Consider the following 18,910-nt stretch of genomic DNA (forward strand, 5'->3'; position numbering starts at 1 on the left):
TTTTTTGACTGTGAAACATCAGTCTGCTAGTGTAATCTAATTGCAGTTGCCTGCCTGCTAGCATGTGTGCCAGGCCCACTTGCCCAGTGCCACCACTCCTATCTGGTGTAACAGTAGTGTAAATAATTAAAAAAAAAAATTGACTGTGAAACATCAGTCTGCTAGTGTAATCTAATTGCAGTTGCCTGCCTGCCTGCCTGCCTGCCTGCTAGCGTGTGTGCAAGTCAGGCCAACTTCACCAGTGCAACCACTCATATCTGGTGTAACAGTAGTGTAAATAATTTAGTGTAATCTAATTGCAGTTGACTGCCTGCCAGCGTGTGTGCCAGGCCCACTTGCCCAGTGCCACCACTCATATCTGGTGTAACAGTAGTGTAAATAATTTAAAAAAAAAAACTTTTTTGACTGTGAAATATCAGTCTGCTAGTGTAATCTAATTGCAGTTGCCTGCCTGCCAGCGTGTGTGCCAGGCCCACTTGCCCAGTACCACCACTCATATCTGGTGTAACAGTAGTGTAAATAATTTAAAAAAAAAAAACTTTTTTGACTGTGAAACATCAGTCTGCTAGTGTAATCTAATTGCAGTTGCCTGCCTGTTAGCGTGTGTGCCAGCCAGGCCCACTTGCCCAGTGCCACCACTCATATCTGGTGTAACAGTAGTGTAAATAATTTAGTGTAATCTAATTGCAGTTGACTGCCTGCCAGCGTGTGTGCCAGGCCCACTTGCCCAGTGCCACCACTCATATCTGGTGTAACAGTAGTGTAAATAATAAAAAAAAAAACTTTTTTGACTGTGAAACATCAGTCTGCTAGTGTAATCTAATTGCAGTTGCCTGCCTGCTAGCATGTGTGCCAGGCCCACTTGCCCAGTGCCACCACTCATATCTGGTGTAACAGTAGTGTAAATAATTAAAAAAAAAAAAAAAACTTTTTTGACTGTGAAACATCAGTCTGCTAGTGTAATCTAATTGCAGTTGCCTGCCTGCCAGCGTGTGTGCCAGGCCCACTTGCCCAGTGCCACCACTCATATCTGGTGTAACAGTAGTGTAAATAATTTAAAAAAAAACTTTTTTGACTGTGAAACATCAGTCTGCTAGTGTAATCTAATTGCAGTTGCCTGCCTGCCAGCGTGTGTGCCAGGCCCACATGCCCATTGCCACCACTCATATTTGGTGTAACAGAAGTGTAAATAATTTAAAAAAAAAAAACTTTTTTGACTGTGAAACATCAGTCTGCTAGTGTAATCTAATTGCAGTTGCCTGCCTGCTAGCGTGTGTGCCAGCCAGGCCCACTTGCCCAGTGCCACCACTCATATCTGGTGTAACAGTAGTGTAAATAATTTAGTGTAATCTAATTGCAGTTGACTGCCTGCCAGCGTGTGTGCCAGGCCCACTTGCCCAGTGCCACCACTCATATCTGGTGTAACAGTAGTGTAAATAATTTAAAAAAAAAAAAACTTTTTTGACTGTGAAACATCAGTCTGCTAGTGTAATCTAATTGCAGTTGCCTGCCTGCTAGCATGTGTGCCAGGCCCACTTGCCCAGTGCCACCACTCCTATCTGGTGTAACAGTAGTGTAAATAATTAAAAAAAAAAAAAAATTGACTGTGAAACATCAGTCTGCTAGTGTAATCTAATTGCAGTTGCCTGCCTGCCTGCCTGCTAGCGTGTGTGCCAGCCAGGCCCACTTGCCCAGTGCAACCACTCATATCTGGTGTAACAGTAGTGTAAATAATTTAGTGTAATCTAATTGCAGTTGACTGCCTGCCAGCGTGTGTGCCAGGCCCACTTGCCCAGTGCCACCACTCATATCTGGTGTAACAGTAGTGTAAATAATTAAAAAAAAAAAAAAAATTTTGACTGTGAAATATCAGTCTGCTAGTGTAATCTAATTGCAGTTGCCTGCCTGCCAGCGTGTGTGCCAGGCCCACTTGCCCAGTGCCACCACTCATATCTGGTGTAACAGTAGTGTAAATAATTTAAAAAAAAACAACTTTTTTGACTGTGAAACATCAGTCTGCTAGTGTAATCTAATTGCAGTTGCCTGCCTGCCAGTGTGTGTGCCAGGCCCACTTGCCCAGTGCCACCACTCATATCTGGTGTAACAGTAGTGTAAATAATTTAAAAAAAAAACCTTTTTGACTGTGAAACATCAGTCTGCTAGTGTAATCTAATTGCAGTTGCCTGCCTGCCAGTGTGTGTGCCAGGCCCACTTGCCCAGTGCCACCACTCATATCTGGTGTAACAGTAGTGTAAATAATTAAAAAAAAAACTTTTTTGACTGTGATACATCAGTCTGCTAGTGTAATCTAATTGCAGTTGCCTGCCTGCCAGCGTGTGTGCCAGGCCCACATGCCCAGTGCCACCACTCATATTTGGTGTAACAGTAGTGTAAATAATTAAAAAAAAAAAACTTTTTTGACTGTGAAACATCAGTCTGCTAGTGTAATCTAATTGCAGTTGCCTGCCTGCTAGCGTGTGTGCCAGCCAGGCCCACTTGCCCAGTGCCACCACTCATATCTGGTGTAACAGTAGTGTAAATAATTTAGTGTAATCTAATTGCAGTTGACTGCCTGCCAGCGTGTGTGCCAGGCCCACTTGCCCAGTGCCACCACTCATATCTGGTGTAACAGTAGTGTAAATAATTTAAAAAAAAAAAACTTTTTTGACTGTGAAACATCAGTCTGCTAGTGTAATCTAATTGCAGTTGCCTGCCTGCTAGCATGTGTGCCAGGCCCACTTGCCCAGTGCCACCACTCCTATCTGGTGTAACAGTAGTGTAAATAATTAAAAAAAAAAAAATTTGACTGTGAAACATCAGTCTGCTAGTGTAATCTAATTGCAGTTGCCTGCCTGCCTGCCTGCCTGCCTGCCTGCCTGCTAGCGTGTGTGCCAGCCAGGCCCACTTGCCCAGTGCAACCACTCATATCTGGTGTAACAGTAGTGTAAATAATTTAGTGTAATCTAATTGCAGTTGACTGCCTGCCAGCGTGTGTGCCAGGCCCACTTGCCCAGTGCCACCACTCATATCTGGTGTAACAGTAGTGTAAATAATTTAAAAAAAAAAACTTTTTTGACTGTGAAATATCAGTCTGCTAGTGTAATCTAATTGCAGTTGCCTGCCTGCCAGCGTGTGTGCCAGGCCCACTTGCCCAGTGCCACCACTCATATCTGGTGTAACAGTAGTGTAAATAATTAAAAAAAAATAAAAAAATTTGACTGTGAAACATCAGTCTGCTAGTGTAATCTAATTGCAGTTGCCTGCCTGCTAGCATGTGTGCCAGGCCCACTTGCCCAGTGCCACCACTCATATCTGGTGTAACAGTAGTGTAAATAATTAAAAAAAAAAAACTTTTTTGACTGTGAAACATCAGTCTGCTAGTGTAATCTAATTGCAGTTGCCTGCCTGCCTGCTAGCGTGTGTGCCAGCTAGGTCCACTTGCCCAGTGCCACCACTCATATCTGGTGTAACAGTAGTGTAAATAATTAAAAAAAAAAACCTTTTTTGACTGTGAAACATCAGTCTGCTAGTGTAATCTAATTGCAGTTGCCTGCCTGCCAGCGTGTGCCAGGCCCACTTGCCCAGTGCCACCACTCATAGCTGGTGTAACAGTAGTGTAAATATTTAAAAAAAAAAACTTTTTTGACTGTGAAACATCAGTCTGCTAGTGTAATCTAATTGCAGTTGCCTGCCTGCTAGCGTGTGTGCCAGGCCCACTTGCCCAGTGCCACCACTCATATCTGGTGTAACAGTAGTGTAAATAATTAAAAAAAAAAAACTTTTTTGACTGTGAAACATCAGTCTGCTAGTGTAATCTAATTGCAGTTGCCTGCCTACCTGCTAGCGTGTGTGCCAGCCAGGCCCACTTGCCCAGTGCAACCACTCATATCTGGTGTAACAGTAGTGTAAATAATTTAGTGTAATCTAATTGCAGTTGACTGCCTGCCAGCGTGTGTGCCAGGCCCACTTGCCCAGTGCCACCACTCATATCTGGTGTAACAGTAGTGTAAATAATTTAGTGTAATCTAATTGCAGTTGACTGCCTGCCAGCGTGTGTGCCAGGCCCACTTGCCCAGTGCCACCACTCATATCTGGTGTAACAGTAGTGTAAATAATTTAAAAAAAAAAAAACTTTTTTGACTGTGAAACATCAGTCTGCTAGTGTAATCTAATTGCAGTTTCCTGCCTGCTAGCATGTGTGCCAGGCCCACTTGCCCAGTGCCACCACTCCTATCTGGTGTAACAGTAGTGTAAATAATTAAAAAAAAAAAAAATTGACTGTGAAACATCAGTCTGCTAGTGTAATCTAATTGCAGTTGCCTGCCTGCCTGCCTGCTAGCGTGTGTGCCAGCCAGGCCCACTTGCCCAGTGCAACCACTCATATCTGGTGTAACAGTAGTGTAAATAATTTAGTGTAATCTAATTGCAGTTGACTGCCTGCCAGCGTGTGTGCCAGGCCCACTTGCCCAGTGCCACCACTCATATCTGGTGTAACAGTAGTGTAAATAATTTAAAAAAAAAAAAAATTTTGACTGTGAAATATCAGTCTGCTAGTGTAATCTAATTGCAGTTGCCTGCCTGCCAGCGTGTGTGCCAGGCCCACTTGCCCAGTGCCACCACTCATATCTGGTGTAACAGTAGTGTAAATAATTTAAAAAAAAAAAACTTTTTTGACTGTGAAACATCAGTCTGCTAGTGTAATCTAATTGCAGTTGCCTGCCTGCCAGTGTGTGTGCCAGGCCCACTTGCCCAGTGCCACCACTCATATCTGGTGTAACAGTAGTGTAAATAATTTAAAAAAAAAACCTTTTTGACTGTGAAACATCAGTCTGCTAGTGTAATCTAATTGCAGTTGCCTGCCTGCCAGTGTGTGTGCCAGGCCCACTTGCCCAGTGCCACCACTCATATCTGGTGTAACAGTAGTGTAAATAATTTAAAAAAAAAACTTTTTTGACTGTGATACATCAGTCTGCTAGTGTAATCTAATTGCAGTTGCCTGCCTGCCAGCGTGTGTGCCAGGCCCACATGCCCAGTGCCACCACTCATATTTGGTGTAACAGTAGTGTAAATAATTAAAAAAAAAAAACTTTTTTGACTGTGAAACATCAGTCTGCTAGTGTAATCTAATTGCAGTTGCCTGCCTGCTAGCGTGTGTGCCAGCCAGGCCCACTTGCCCAGTGCCACCACTCATATCTGGTGTAACAGTAGTGTAAATAATTTAGTGTAATCTAATTGCAGTTGACTGCCTGCCAGCGTGTGTGCCAGGCCCACTTGCCCAGTGCCACCACTCATATCTGGTGTAACAGTAGTGTAAATAATTTAAAAAAAAAAAACTTTTTTGACTGTGAAACATCAGTCTGCTAGTGTAATCTAATTGCAGTTGCCTGCCTGCTAGCATGTGTGCCAGGCCCACTTGCCCAGTGCCACCACTCCTATCTGGTGTAACAGTAGTGTAAATAATTAAAAAAAAAAAAAATTGACTGTGAAACATCAGTCTGCTAGTGTAATCTAATTGCAGTTGCCTGCCTGCCTGCCTGCCTGCCTGCCTGCCTGCTAGCGTGTGTGCCAGCCAGGCCCACTTGCCCAGTGCAACCACTCATATCTGGTGTAACAGTAGTGTAAATAATTTAGTGTAATCTAATTGCAGTTGACTGCCTGCCAGCGTGTGTGCCAGGCCCACTTGCCCAGTGCCACCACTCATATCTGGTGTAACAGTAGTGTAAATAATTTAAAAAAAAAAACTTTTTTGACTGTGAAATATCAGTCTGCTAGTGTAATCTAATTGCAGTTGCCTGCCTGCCAGCGTGTGTGCCAGGCCCACTTGCCCAGTGCCACCACTCATATCTGGTGTAACAGTAGTGTAAATAATTAAAAAAAAAAAAAAAAATTTGACTGTGAAACATCAGTCTGCTAGTGTAATCTAATTGCAGTTGCCTGCCTGCTAGCATGTGTGCCAGGCCCACTTGCCCAGTGCCACCACTCATATCTGGTGTAACAGTAGTGTAAATAATTAAAAAAAAAAAACTTTTTTGACTGTGAAACATCAGTCTGCTAGTGTAATCTAATTGCAGTTGCCTGCCTGCCTGCTAGCGTGTGTGCCAGCTAGGTCCACTTGCCCAGTGCCACCACTCATATCTGGTGTAACAGTAGTGTAAATAATTAAAAAAAAAAACCTTTTTTGACTGTGAAACATCAGTCTGCTAGTGTAATCTAATTGCAGTTGCCTGCCTGCCAGCGTGTGCCAGGCCCACTTGCCCAGTGCCACCACTCATAGCTGGTGTAACAGTAGTGTAAATATTTAAAAAAAAAAACTTTTTTGACTGTGAAACATCAGTCTGCTAGTGTAATCTAATTGCAGTTGCCTGCCTGCTAGCGTGTGTGCCAGGCCCACTTGCCCAGTGCCACCACTCATATCTGGTGTAACAGTAGTGTAAATAATTAAAAAAAAAAAACTTTTTTGACTGTGAAACATCAGTCTGCTAGTGTAATCTAATTGCAGTTGCCTGCCTACCTGCTAGCGTGTGTGCCAGCCAGGCCCACTTGCCCAGTGCAACCACTCATATCTGGTGTAACAGTAGTGTAAATAATTTAGTGTAATCTAATTGCAGTTGACTGCCTGCCAGCGTGTGTGCCAGGCCCACTTGCCCAGTGCCACCACTCATATCTGGTGTAACAGTAGTGTAAATAATTAAAAAAAAAAAAAACTTTTTTGACTGTGAAACATCAGTCTGCTAGTGTAATCTAATTGCAGTTGCCTGCCTGCCAGCGTGTGTGCCAGGCCCACTTGCCCAGTGCCACCACTCATATCTGGTGTAACAGTAGTGTAAATAATTTAAAAAAAAAAACTTTTTTGATTGTGAAACATCAGTCTGCTAGTGTAATCTAATTGCAGTTGCCCGCCTGCTAGCATGTGTGCCAGGCCCACTTGCCCAGTGCCACCACTCATATCTGGTGTAACAGTAGTGTAAATAATTAAAAAAAAAAAACTTTTTTGACTGTGAAACATCAGTCTGCTAGTGTAATCTAATTGCAGTTGCCTGCCTGCCAGCGTGTGTGCCAGACCCACTTGCCCAGTGCCACCACTCATATCTGGTGTAACAGTAGTGTAAATAATTTAAAAAAAAACTTTTTTGATTGTGAAACATCAGTCTGCTAGTGTAATCTAATTGCAGTTGCCTGCCTGCCAGCGTGTGTGCCAGGCCCACTTGCCCAGTGCCACCACCCATATCTGGTGTAACAGTAGTGTAAATAATTAAAAAAAAAAAAACTTTTTTGACTGTGAAACATCAGTCTGCTAGTGTAATCTAATTGCAGTTGCCTGCCTGCCTGCCAGCGTGTGTGCCAGGCCCACTTGCCCAGTGCCACCACTCATATCTGGTGTAACAGTAGTGTAAATAATTTTAAAAAAAAAACTTTTTTTGACTGTGAAACATCAGTCTGCTTGTGTAATCTAATTGCAGTTGCCTGCCTGCCAGCGTGTGTGCCAGGCTCACAGCGTATACTGTGCCCACTTGCCCAGTGCCACCACTCATATCTGGGGTAACAGTAGTGTAAATTTAAAAAAAAAAAACTTTTTTGACTGTGAAACATCAGTCTGCTTGTGTAATCTAATTGCAGTTGCCTGCCTGCCAGCGTGTGTGCCAGGCTCACAGCGTATACTGTGCGCACTTGCCCAGTGCCACCACTCATATCTTGTTTAATAGTAGTGTAAGTGTACATTTACCATACAAGCTGGTGGAGTCTGAGGCGTTCAAAAAATTTGTAGCTATTGGGACACCGCAGTGGAAGGTACCCGGCCGAAATTTCTTTGCACAAAAGGCAATCCCCAACCTGCACTCGATTGTGCGAAAGGAAGTTATGGCATGTCTGGCACACAGTGTTGGGGCAAGGGTCCATCTGACCACTGATAGCTGGTCTGCAAAGCATGGTCAGGGCAGGTATATCACCTACACTGCGCATTGGGTAAATCTGCTGACGGCTGCCAAGCATGGAATGCGTGCCTCTGCAGAGGAGGAGTTGGTGACACCGCCACGACTTGCAGGCAGGCCTGCTGCCACCTCCTCTACTCCTCCTACTCCATCCTCTTCCATAACCTCGGCTGAGTGCTCTTCTGCTGCTGCGTCTTGCTCCACATCAACGGCACCCCCCCCCAGCTCCGCAGGTACTATTCCACATCCCGGATATGGCAGTGTCACGCCGTCTTGGGGTTGACTTGCCTGAAAGCAGAGAGTCACACCGGACCAGCACTCCTGTCCGCCCTGAATGCACAGGTGGATCAGTGGCTGACTCCGCACCAACTGGAGATCGGCAAAGTGGTTTCTGACAACGGAAGTAATTTGGTGCGGCATTGAAATTGGGCAAGTTGACACATGTGCCGTGCATGGCACATGTGTGTAATCTGATCGTACAACGCTTTGTGCATAAGTACCCAGGCTTACAGGACATCCTGAAGCAGGCCAGGAAGGTGTGTGGCCATTTGAGGCGTTCCTACACGGCCATGGCGCACTTTTCCGATATCCAGCGGCGAAACAACATGCCAGTGAGGCGCTTGATTTGCGACAGCCCGACACGTTGGAATTCACCACTCCTAATGTTCGACCGCCTGCTCCAACAAGAAAAAGCCGTTAACAAGTATTTGTATGACCGGGGTGCTAGGACGGCCTCTGCGGAGCTGGGATTTTTTTTGCCACGTTACTGGGTGCTCATGTGCAATGCCTGTAGGCTCATGCGTCCTTTTGAGGAAGTGACAAACATAGTCAGTCGCACCGAAGGCACCATCAGCGACATCATACCATTTGTTTTCTTCCTGGAGCGTGCCCTGCGAAGAGTGCTGGATCAGGCCGTAGATGAGCGTGAAGAGGAAGAGGAAGAGTTGTGGTCACCATCACCACCAGAAACAGCCTTATCAGCTTCGCTTGCTGGACCAGTGGCAACGCTGGAAGAGGATTGTGAGGAAGAGGAGTCAGAGGAGGAATGTGGCTTTGAGGAGGAGGAGGAAGACCAACCACAACAGGCATCCCAGGGTGCTCATTGTCACCTATCTGGTACCCGTGGTGTTATACGTGGCTGGGGGGAAGAAGATACCTTCAGTGACATCACTGAGGACGAGGAACGGGACATGAGTAGCTTGGCATCCAACCTTGTGCAAATGGGGTCTTTCATGCTGTTGTGCCTGTTGAGGCACCCTCGTATAAAAAAGCTGAAGGAGAACAATCTGTACTGGGTGTCCACGCTACTAGACCCCCGGTATAAGCATAAAGTGCCAGAAAGGTTACCGAATTACCACAAGTCGGAAAGGATGCAGCATTTCCAAAATAAATTAAAAAGTATGCTTTACACAGCGTATAAGGGTGATGTGTCAGCACAACGTGAATCTAACAGGGGAAGAGCTGAAAGTAATCCTCCGACTCCCACGACCACGCAGGCAAGGACAGGACGCTTTACAGACGTGTTGTTGATGGAGGACATGCAGAGCTTTTTAACTCCTATGCATCACCACAGCCCTTCGGGGTCCACCCTCAGAGAACGACTCGACCGACAGGTAGCAGACTACCTCGCCACTCTGAGGAGCGATGAACCCCTTGACTACTGGGTGTGCAGGCTTGACCTGTGGCCTGAGCTATCCCAATTTGCAATAGAACTTCTGGCCTGCCCCGCTTCAAGTGTCCTGTCAGAAAGGACCTTCAGTGCAGCAGGAGGTATTGCCACTGAGAAGAGAAGTCGCCTAGGTCAAAAAAGTCTAGATTACCTCACCTTTATTAAGATGAATGAGGGATGGATCCCGAAGGGACTGACATTGGGCGATACATTCAAGTAAAAAAGGCCTGATGAGATGAGCTGCCTTGGGCTAAAAATGGTCCACACGCTGCTGTATTTTATCTTCAAATGCCGGATGACTTGCGTGACTTATCCGCCACCAACTAGGGTTCAAGCCGCAATGTTTTAGGGCACTTTCTGCCTGGGAAACAAACATCAATTTTTCTGGCCGCTGCTACAGCAGCGGCTGCAACAATACCTAATTTTTCAGGCATGTGTACATGCCAAATTTTTCTGGCCTCTGGTGCTGCACTGTGGCTTCAAAAACAAAACCAAAAAAAAGACACTTAACAGGGATTAAACTGATAGGAATAGTATTACTTAACACACCACTCCTATCTGGTGGCACATTAGATTGCACGCGCAGTGCCCCAAATTTGAAGTAGGAGGACCGACCAAGCATCTTTTTCCATCTCCCAGTTCCTAAAATCCATGCCATATACACCGCAGGGGGACACCGCAGTGGAAGGTACCCGGCCGAAATTTCTTTGCACAAAAGGCAATCCCAAACCTGTACTCGATTGTGCAAAAGGAAGTAACCTTACCATGGGTCCCAGCCTGCACGTCTTGTAATTCTGTCTGGGAAATTATCTATCTATCAAATCTATCTATTTCTCTATCAAATCTATCTATCTATCGTATCTATCAAATGTATCTATTGCATCTATTGATCTATCTATCTAATCTATGTATCTATCTATCTATCTATCAAATCTATCTATCTCGTGGCCGGACCGACCAAGCATCTTTTTCCATCTCCCGGTTCCTAAAATCCATGCCATATACACGTCCCCTGGCGCCGCAACTGCCTCTGGGAACCTTACCATGGGTCCCAGACCGCACGTCTTGTAATTCTCTGTCTGGGAAAATCTATCTATTTATCTATCAAATCTATCTATCTATCGTATCTATCAAATGTATATTGCATCTATTGATCTATCTATCAAATCTATCAATCTCGTGGCCGGACTGTTTTGTGACAGCCACTTGTGTTTCGGCCAAATGTCCGTCGGCCAAATGTCCGTTGGCCAAATGTCCGTTGGCCAAATGTCCGTCGGCTAAAAGTCCGGCCACGATTGCACGCGCAGTGCCCCAAATTTGAAGTAGGAGGACCGACCAAGCATCTTTTTCCATCTCCCGGTTCCTAAAATCCATGCCATATACACGTCCCCTGATAGGGGGTGTAACAGGGATTAAACTGATCAGAATAGTACTACTTAACACACCACTCATATCTGGTGGCACAGTAGATTGCATGCGCAGTGCCCCAAATTTGCCCCCTAAAATCCATGCCATATACACGTCCCCTGGCGCCGCAACTGCCTCTGGGAACCTTACCATGGGTCGTAGACTGTACGTCTTGTAATTCTCTGTCTGGGAAATTATATATCTATCAAATATATCTATTTATCTATCAAATCTATCTATCGTATCTATCAAATGTATATTGCATCTATTGATCTATCTAATCTATGTATCTATCTATCTATCTATCTATCTATCAAATCTATCTATCTCGTGGCCGGACTGTTTTGTGACAGCCACTTGAGTTTCGGCCAAATGTCCGTCGGCCAAATGTCCGTCAGCTAAAAGTCCGGCCACGATTGCACGCGTAGTGCCCCAAATTTGAAGTAGGAGGAAAGACCAAGCATCTTTTTCCATCTCCCGGTTCCTAAAATCCATGCCATATACACGTCCCCTGATAGGGGGTGTAACAGGGATTAAACTGATCAGAATAGTACTACTTAACACACCACTCATATCTGGTGGCACAGTAGATTGCACGCGCAGTGCCCCAAATTTGCCCCCTAAAATCCATGCCATATACACGTCCCCTGGCGCCGCAACTGCCTCTGGGAACCTTACCATGGTTCACAGACCGCACGTCTTGTAATTCTCTGTCTGGGAAATTATATATCTATCAAATCTATCTATTTATCCATCAAATCTATCTATCTATCATATCTAGCAAATGTATATTGCATCTATTGATCTATCTATCTATCTAATCTATGTATCTATCTATCTATCAAATCTATCTATCTCGTGGCCGGACTGTTTTGTGACAGCCACTTGTGTTTCGGCCAAATGTCCGTCGGCCAAATGTCCGTCGGTTAAAAGTCCGGCCACGATTGCACGCGCAGTGCCCCAAATTTGAAGTAGGAGGACCGACCAAGCATCTTTTCCATCTCACGGTTCCTAAAATCCATGCCATATACACGTCCCCTGGCGCCGCAACTGCCTCTGGGAACCTTACCATGGGTCTCAGACCGCACGTCTTGTAATTCTCTGTCTGGGAAAATCTATCTATTTATCTATCAAATCTATCTATCTATCGTATCTATCAAATGTATATTGCATCTATTGATCTATCTATCAAATCTATCTATCTCGTGGCCGGACTGTTTTGTGACAGCCACTTGTGTTTCGGCCAAATGTCCGTCGGCCAAATGTCCGTTGGCCAAATATCCGTCGGCTAAAAGTCCGGCCACGATTGCACGCGCAGTGTCCCAAATTTGAAGTAGGAGGACCGACCAAGCATCTTTTTCCATCTCCCGGTTCCTAAAATCCATGCCATATACACGTCCCCTGATAGGGGGTGTAACAGGGATTAAACTGATCAGAATAGTGCTACTTAACACACCACTCATATCTGGTGGCACAGTAGATTGCACGCGCAGTGCCCCAAATTTGCCCCCTAAAATCCATGCCATATACACGTCCCCTGGCGCCGCAACTGCCTCTGGGAACCTTACCATGGGTCGCAGACTGTACGTCTTGTAATTCTCTGTCTGGGAAATTATATATCTATCAAATATATCTATTTATCTATCAAATCTATCTATCTATCGTATCTATCAAATGTATATTGCATCTATTGATCTATCTAATCTATGTATCTATCTATCTATCAAATCTATCTATCTCGTGCCCGGACTGTTTTGTGACAGCCACTTGTGTTTCGGCCAAATGTCCGTCAGCCAAATGTCCGTCGGCTAAAAGTCCGGCCACGATTGCACGCGTAGTGCCCCAAATTTGAAGTAGGAGGACCGACCAAGCATCTTTTTCCATCTCCCGGTTCCTAAAATCCATGCCATATACACGTCCCCTGATAGGGGGCGTAACAGGGATTAAACTGATCAGAATAGTACTACTTAACACACCACTCATATCTGGTGGCACAGTAGATTGCACGCGCAGTGCCCCAAATTTGCCCCCTAAAATCCATGCCATATACACGTCCCCTGGCGCCGCAACTGCCTCTGGGAACCTTACCATGGTTCACAGACCGCACGTCTTGTAATTCTCTGTCTGGGAAATTATATATCTATCAAATCTATCTATTTATCCATCAAATCTATCTATCTATCTATCATATCTAGCAAATGTATATTGCATCTATTGATCTATCTATCTATCTATCGAATCTATGTATCTATCTATCTATCTATCAAATCTATCTATCTCGTGGCCGGACTGTTTTGTGACAGCCACTTGTGTTTCGGCCAAATGTCCGTCGGCCAAATGTCCGTCGGTTAAAAGTCCGGCCACGATTGCACATGCAGTGCCCCAAATTTGAAGTAGGAGGACCAACCAAGCATCTTTTTCCATCTCCCGGTTCCTAAAATCCATGCCATATACACGTGCCCTGGCGCCGCAACTGCCTCTGGGAACCTTACCATGGGTGTCAGACCGCACGTCTTGAAATTCTCTGTCTGGGAAATTATATATCTATCAAATCTATCTATTTATCTATCAAATCTATCTATCGTATCTATCAAATGTATATTGCATCTATTGATCTATCTATCTAATCTATGTATCTATCTATCTATCAAATCTATCTATCTCGTAGCCGGACTGTTTTGTGACAGCCACTTGTGTTTCGGCCAAATGTCCGTCTGCCAAATGTCCGTCGGTTAAAAGTCCGGCCACGATTGTACGCGCAGTGCCCCAAATTTGAAGTAGGAGGACCGACCAAGCAACTTTTTCCATCTCCCGGTTCCTAAAATCCATGCCATATATACGTCCCCTGATAGGGGGCGTAACAGGTATTAAACTGATCAGAATAGTACTACTTAACACACCACTCATATCTGGTGGCACAGTAGATTGCACGCGCAGTGCCCCAAATTTTCCCCTTAAAATCCATGCCATATACACGTCCCCTGGTGCCGCAACTGCCTCTGGGAACCATACCATGGATCCCAGACCGCACGTCTTGTAATTCTCTGTCTGGGAAATTATATATCTTTCAAATCTATCTATTTATCTATCAAATCTATCTATCGTATCTATCAAATGTATATTGCATCTATTGATCTATCTATCTAATCTATGTATCTATCTATCTATCAAATCTATCAGTTTTGTGACAGCCACTTGTGTTTCGGCCAAATGTCCGTCGGCTAAATGTCCGTCGGCCAAATGTCCGTCGGCTAAAATTCTGGCCACGATTGCACGCGCAGTGCCCCAAATTTGAAGTAGGAGGACCGACCAAGCATCTTTTTCCATCTCCCGGTTCCTAAAATCCATGCCATATACACGTCCCCTGATAGGGGGCGTAACAGGGATTAAACTGATCAGAATAGTACTACTTAACACACCACTCATATCTGGTGGCACAGTAGATTGCATGCGCAGTGCCCCAAATTTGAAGTAGGAGGACCGACCAAGCATCTTTTTCCATCTCCCGGTTCCTAAAATCCATGCCATATACACGTCCCCTGGCGCCGCAACTGCCTCTGGGAACCTTACCATGGGTCCCAGACAGCACGACTTGTAATTCTCTGTCTGGGAAATTATATATCTATCAAATCTATCTATTTATCGATCAAATCTATCTATCTATCTATCGTATCTATCAAATGTATATTGCATCTATTGATCTATCTATCTAATCTATGTATCTATCTATCTATCAAATCTATTTATCTCGTGGTTGTGCAAATGGACTGTTTGCGGTTGTTTGCGGTGCGTTAAACAGGGAATTTGGTCTGTCACTGTGAAGCGGGCGTAACCCTTACACTACCTGATCGATACAACATCATACCTGATGTTTTAAAGCACGTTATTCCAAACAATTTAGGAATGTTAGGTGATTTATGCCCTTTATGGATTAAAACCAGACTCTGCATCAACTATGTAATTTTCCGTGGGAGTTTTGCCATGGATCCCCCTCCGGCATGCCACAGTCCAGGTGTTAGTCCCCTTGAAACAACTTTTCCATCACTATTGTGGCCAGAAAGAGTTCCTGTGGGTTTTAAAATTCGCCTGCCTATTGAAGTCAATGGCGGTTCGCCCGGTTCGCCCATTCGCGAAAAGTTCCGGACGTTCACGTTCGCTGTTCGCGAACGGAAAATTTTAAGTTCGCAACATCACTAATGATAATATTTAATCAATTATTTTCATCATTAATAAGTACATATGGATGTTTAAATACATGTGATCTTTCACATATATGATATAATTTGTTCATGTATTTTCTTCATAAGTAAGGATTATTAATATAACTTTTGATTATACTGTTACTTTGACCAAATCCTAAAGAGGAAAATGTTCAATTTTTCCAAGTTCTTAGCAACCTCATCATATCACCTCTTGTCCTATCAACCATTCCCAGTCTTTGTTTAATCATGTAACCTTTATAACACATATTCAAATAATTCTTCTAATCTATATATTAATATGAAAGAAGTCCAGACTGACTGACTCATCAACGCCCAGCTCAAACCGTCTAACCTAGGAACGTGAAATTTGGAAGGCACGTTGTTTTTATGATGTAGGCACCCACTAAGGAAGGATTTTTGGGAATTACGTCCCTAAAGGGGTGAAAAAGGGGGGTGAATTTTTTTATGAAGATACCTATTTCTCAAAAAACGACGATGTTACAGATGTGAAAATTGGTATTTACATTCGCTTTTAAAAATAAAGAAACACCTGTTTTACCATTTTACCAAGGGGGGTTAAAAGGGCGGGGTGATGTATGAGGATACCTATATCTCAAAAACGGAAGATGTTACAGACCTGAAAATTGGTATTTAGATTATCTTTTAAAAATAAACAAAAAAGTGTTTTACCATTTCCCAAAAAATCCACTGAAAGGGGGTCAAAAGGGGGGGGGTGATTCATGAGGATATCTATATCTCAAAAACCAAATATGTTACAGACATGAAAATCGGTATTTAGATTCTCCTTTAAAAATAAACACATGTTTTACCATTTCCCCAAAAACCACTTAAAGGGACAATTAATGCAAATTTTTTCTTTCATGATTCAGATAGAGCATGCAATTTTAAGCAACTTTCTAATTTACTCCTATTATCAATTTTTTCTTCGTTCTCTTGCTATCTTTATTTGAAAAAGAAGACATCTAAGCTAAGGAGCCAGCAATTTTTTGGTTCAGAACTATGGATAGCACTTGTTTATTGGTGCTGTCCAATTAGCAAGGACAACGTAGGTTGTTCAGCAAAAATGGGCCGGCATCTAAACTTACATTTTTACTTTTCAAATAAAGATATCAAGAGAATAAAGAAAATTTGATAATAGGAGTAAATTAGAAAATTGCTGAAAATTGTATGCTCTATCTGAATCACAAAATAATTTTTTTTAGTTCAGTGGCCCTTTAATGGGGGTGAAAATGGGGGGGGTGATTTATGAGGATACCTATATCTCAAAAACAGAAGACGTTAGAAAAGTAAAAATTATCATTTAAAATCTTCATTATAAAGTAAGTTTACATGCCAAATTTCTTGCGTCTAACGTCAGTAGTTCTCCAGATATGGATATGGACTCTCAACACCTGGCACTCTGGGAACACTATCTAATACTCTATAGGTGTAACCCTGTTTGCTGTTCTTCTACTGGAGTAGATGGACCCAGAGTGGTCAATTTATCATCGGTCTGTCCGACATGATCCGCTCAGCATACGATGTCGGGTTTTTTCTTTGCACAAGCAGTTCTGGTGAATTGCTTGTGCAATGCCACACCCTGCGGATTCGAGACCAATCGGGCGCTAGCAGGAGGTGTCAATCAGCCTGATCATATAGGATTGGGCAGATTGAGGTCCACATCCTGATAGCAGGCGGACCAGTTATGGAGCAGCGGTCTTTAGAGCCTAAAGGCTCGCGCAGAAACAGGGGCTTGATAATTCGCCCCCTTAGAGTCACCTTGTCTATTACATTTCTAAGTCACTGTATTGTTTGACTTCATGTATGTAGCACCATTACAGTATGATACAGGAGAACGGCAATTTGAGAGAATAGAGAGGAGGAAAATGTTAGACAAGTTAGAGTAAACTCTGAAAATGACTATTAAAGAGCTATATAGACAAAACAGTCAAGTACGTAAACATACAAACCCCTTGAACAAGCTCGGTAGCACAGCTTTTAAAGATCTCAAAGTTAATTTCTCCGACACTTTTAGATGCATCCAGAAGAAGGTAAACATTCAGAATACCATCCAGCTTCACTTTTATCGTGCGCCCAAAAGTCTCTGCAAAATATAAGTGTATCAGAAGCAGTAGAATATATGAGAATTAGGTGTTTTTGTGTGTGCATGTTTGTGTGCGCGTGCATATGTGTATATGTGTGTGTATGTGTATATATATATATATATATATAAGAGCTAGGAAAGGGAGGGCACTCTCAGGATTTATATACATCAAAGTTAGTTTATTGTTTATAACAACAACGTTAGAAAGTCATAAGGATAGGTCGACGTTTCGGCTTACATAGAAGCCTTCATCAAGACAGATGAACAACTCACAACGGCGACTAGCAGCCGCACACAACACCACCGGCAAAACATATATATATGTATATATAGGTTGATAGAGAAGTCACTCACAGGGTCTTGCATCAAAATAATCCTTGTCTTTATTGACGTTTCATGGTTGCCCCTGTTTTCAAAATAAGCACATAAACATACAGTTACTTACCCTCCTATATACCCCAGCTAATCACCATAGCACTCGTCGGTAGTCACGGCTGCGACCGGAAGTTACACAGCGTCATGTGACGTCAACGTCACTACGATACCATGGCAACCGGACGCTATGCCACAACCAGCCGATGTGATTTAAAAACAATAATACAATAACACAGCTGTTATAGTCTGTAAAGGGACCGTATATGTATAGTATATATAATAACATCCAAAATGTAATACAACATTGGGGCTTAGGATCTATCATGATCATACTAATAGACTACGAAAATAATCCGTTATACAATAATAATAACAGTGGATGTAAACTGTGTGTTACGGTATCCATCTATACATGTTACAGGTTACTTTAACAAATGGTCATGCATAAGTACAAGTAGTCACTCAATACTATTAGGGATAATAAATATAAATATAGTAAGTGAGATCTGGCTCATACATAGTCTATGTAAAAATAGGTACAAGTAGAGGGGCAGGAGTGTCTATAGCATTATATGTTATATTATCATATCACAATGATGAACAGGGAATCTACAGATTGGATAGTTAGGTGTACCCAAGCCCGGTATATAGGTTTAGGATAAAGGGAATTGAACTACATTCCAAAATAGCTAGATATGTTATAAGCAGCAATGCCAGTCTAGGTGTACGTTGAGCCCCCTGGGGGTCATAGTTCCTAGATCAAAAATCCACCTTGATTCTCTTTGCAAGAGGATTTTAGCCCTATCCCCACCCCTGGTAAGGGGGGGGGGACGTGGTCAATAATGACATATTTAAGGTCCATGACTTGGTGGCCCACTTCCACAAAATTTCTGGCTACAGGCTGGTCAGAAGACCCCTTATCCAGGGCAGTCCGTACGGCCGACCGGTGATTGGCCATCCTAGTGCGGAGGTCATCCACCATTTTGCCCACGTAGAACATCCCACAGACACAGTGGAGCAGGTAATCTATGAATCTTGTCGTACAGGTTACTCTGTGAATAATCTTAAATTTCTTTGTTGAATAGGGGTGGCTAAAATAGTTGCCTGTGGTAAGTCCCCCACATGTGGTGCAGCCCAAACACCGGTAATACCCCGGTTTGGTTTTTAGCCAAGTTCCACTATTATAACAATTGATAGGGTCCGTCTTGATGAGTTGGTCACTAAG

General features: G+C 43.4%; 1 protein-coding gene across 2 annotated transcripts in view; it reads right to left on the reverse strand.

Annotated features, from left to right (window-relative positions):
• LOC128667088 (complement C2) overlaps positions 1 to 18,910 on the reverse strand; it is a 263,324-nt gene that overhangs the window by 126,181 nt on the left and 118,233 nt on the right. For both annotated transcript variants that reach the window (XM_053721978.1, XM_053721979.1), the window contains exon 6: positions 17,177 to 17,310. In XM_053721978.1, coding sequence (XP_053577953.1) covers positions 17,177 to 17,310 — 134 coding nt within the window. The remainder of the gene's footprint in view (positions 1 to 17,176; positions 17,311 to 18,910) is intronic.

This window comes from Bombina bombina, chromosome 7, assembly GCF_027579735.1.
Source record: "Bombina bombina isolate aBomBom1 chromosome 7, aBomBom1.pri, whole genome shotgun sequence".
NCBI lineage: Eukaryota > Metazoa > Chordata > Amphibia > Anura > Bombinatoridae > Bombina > Bombina bombina.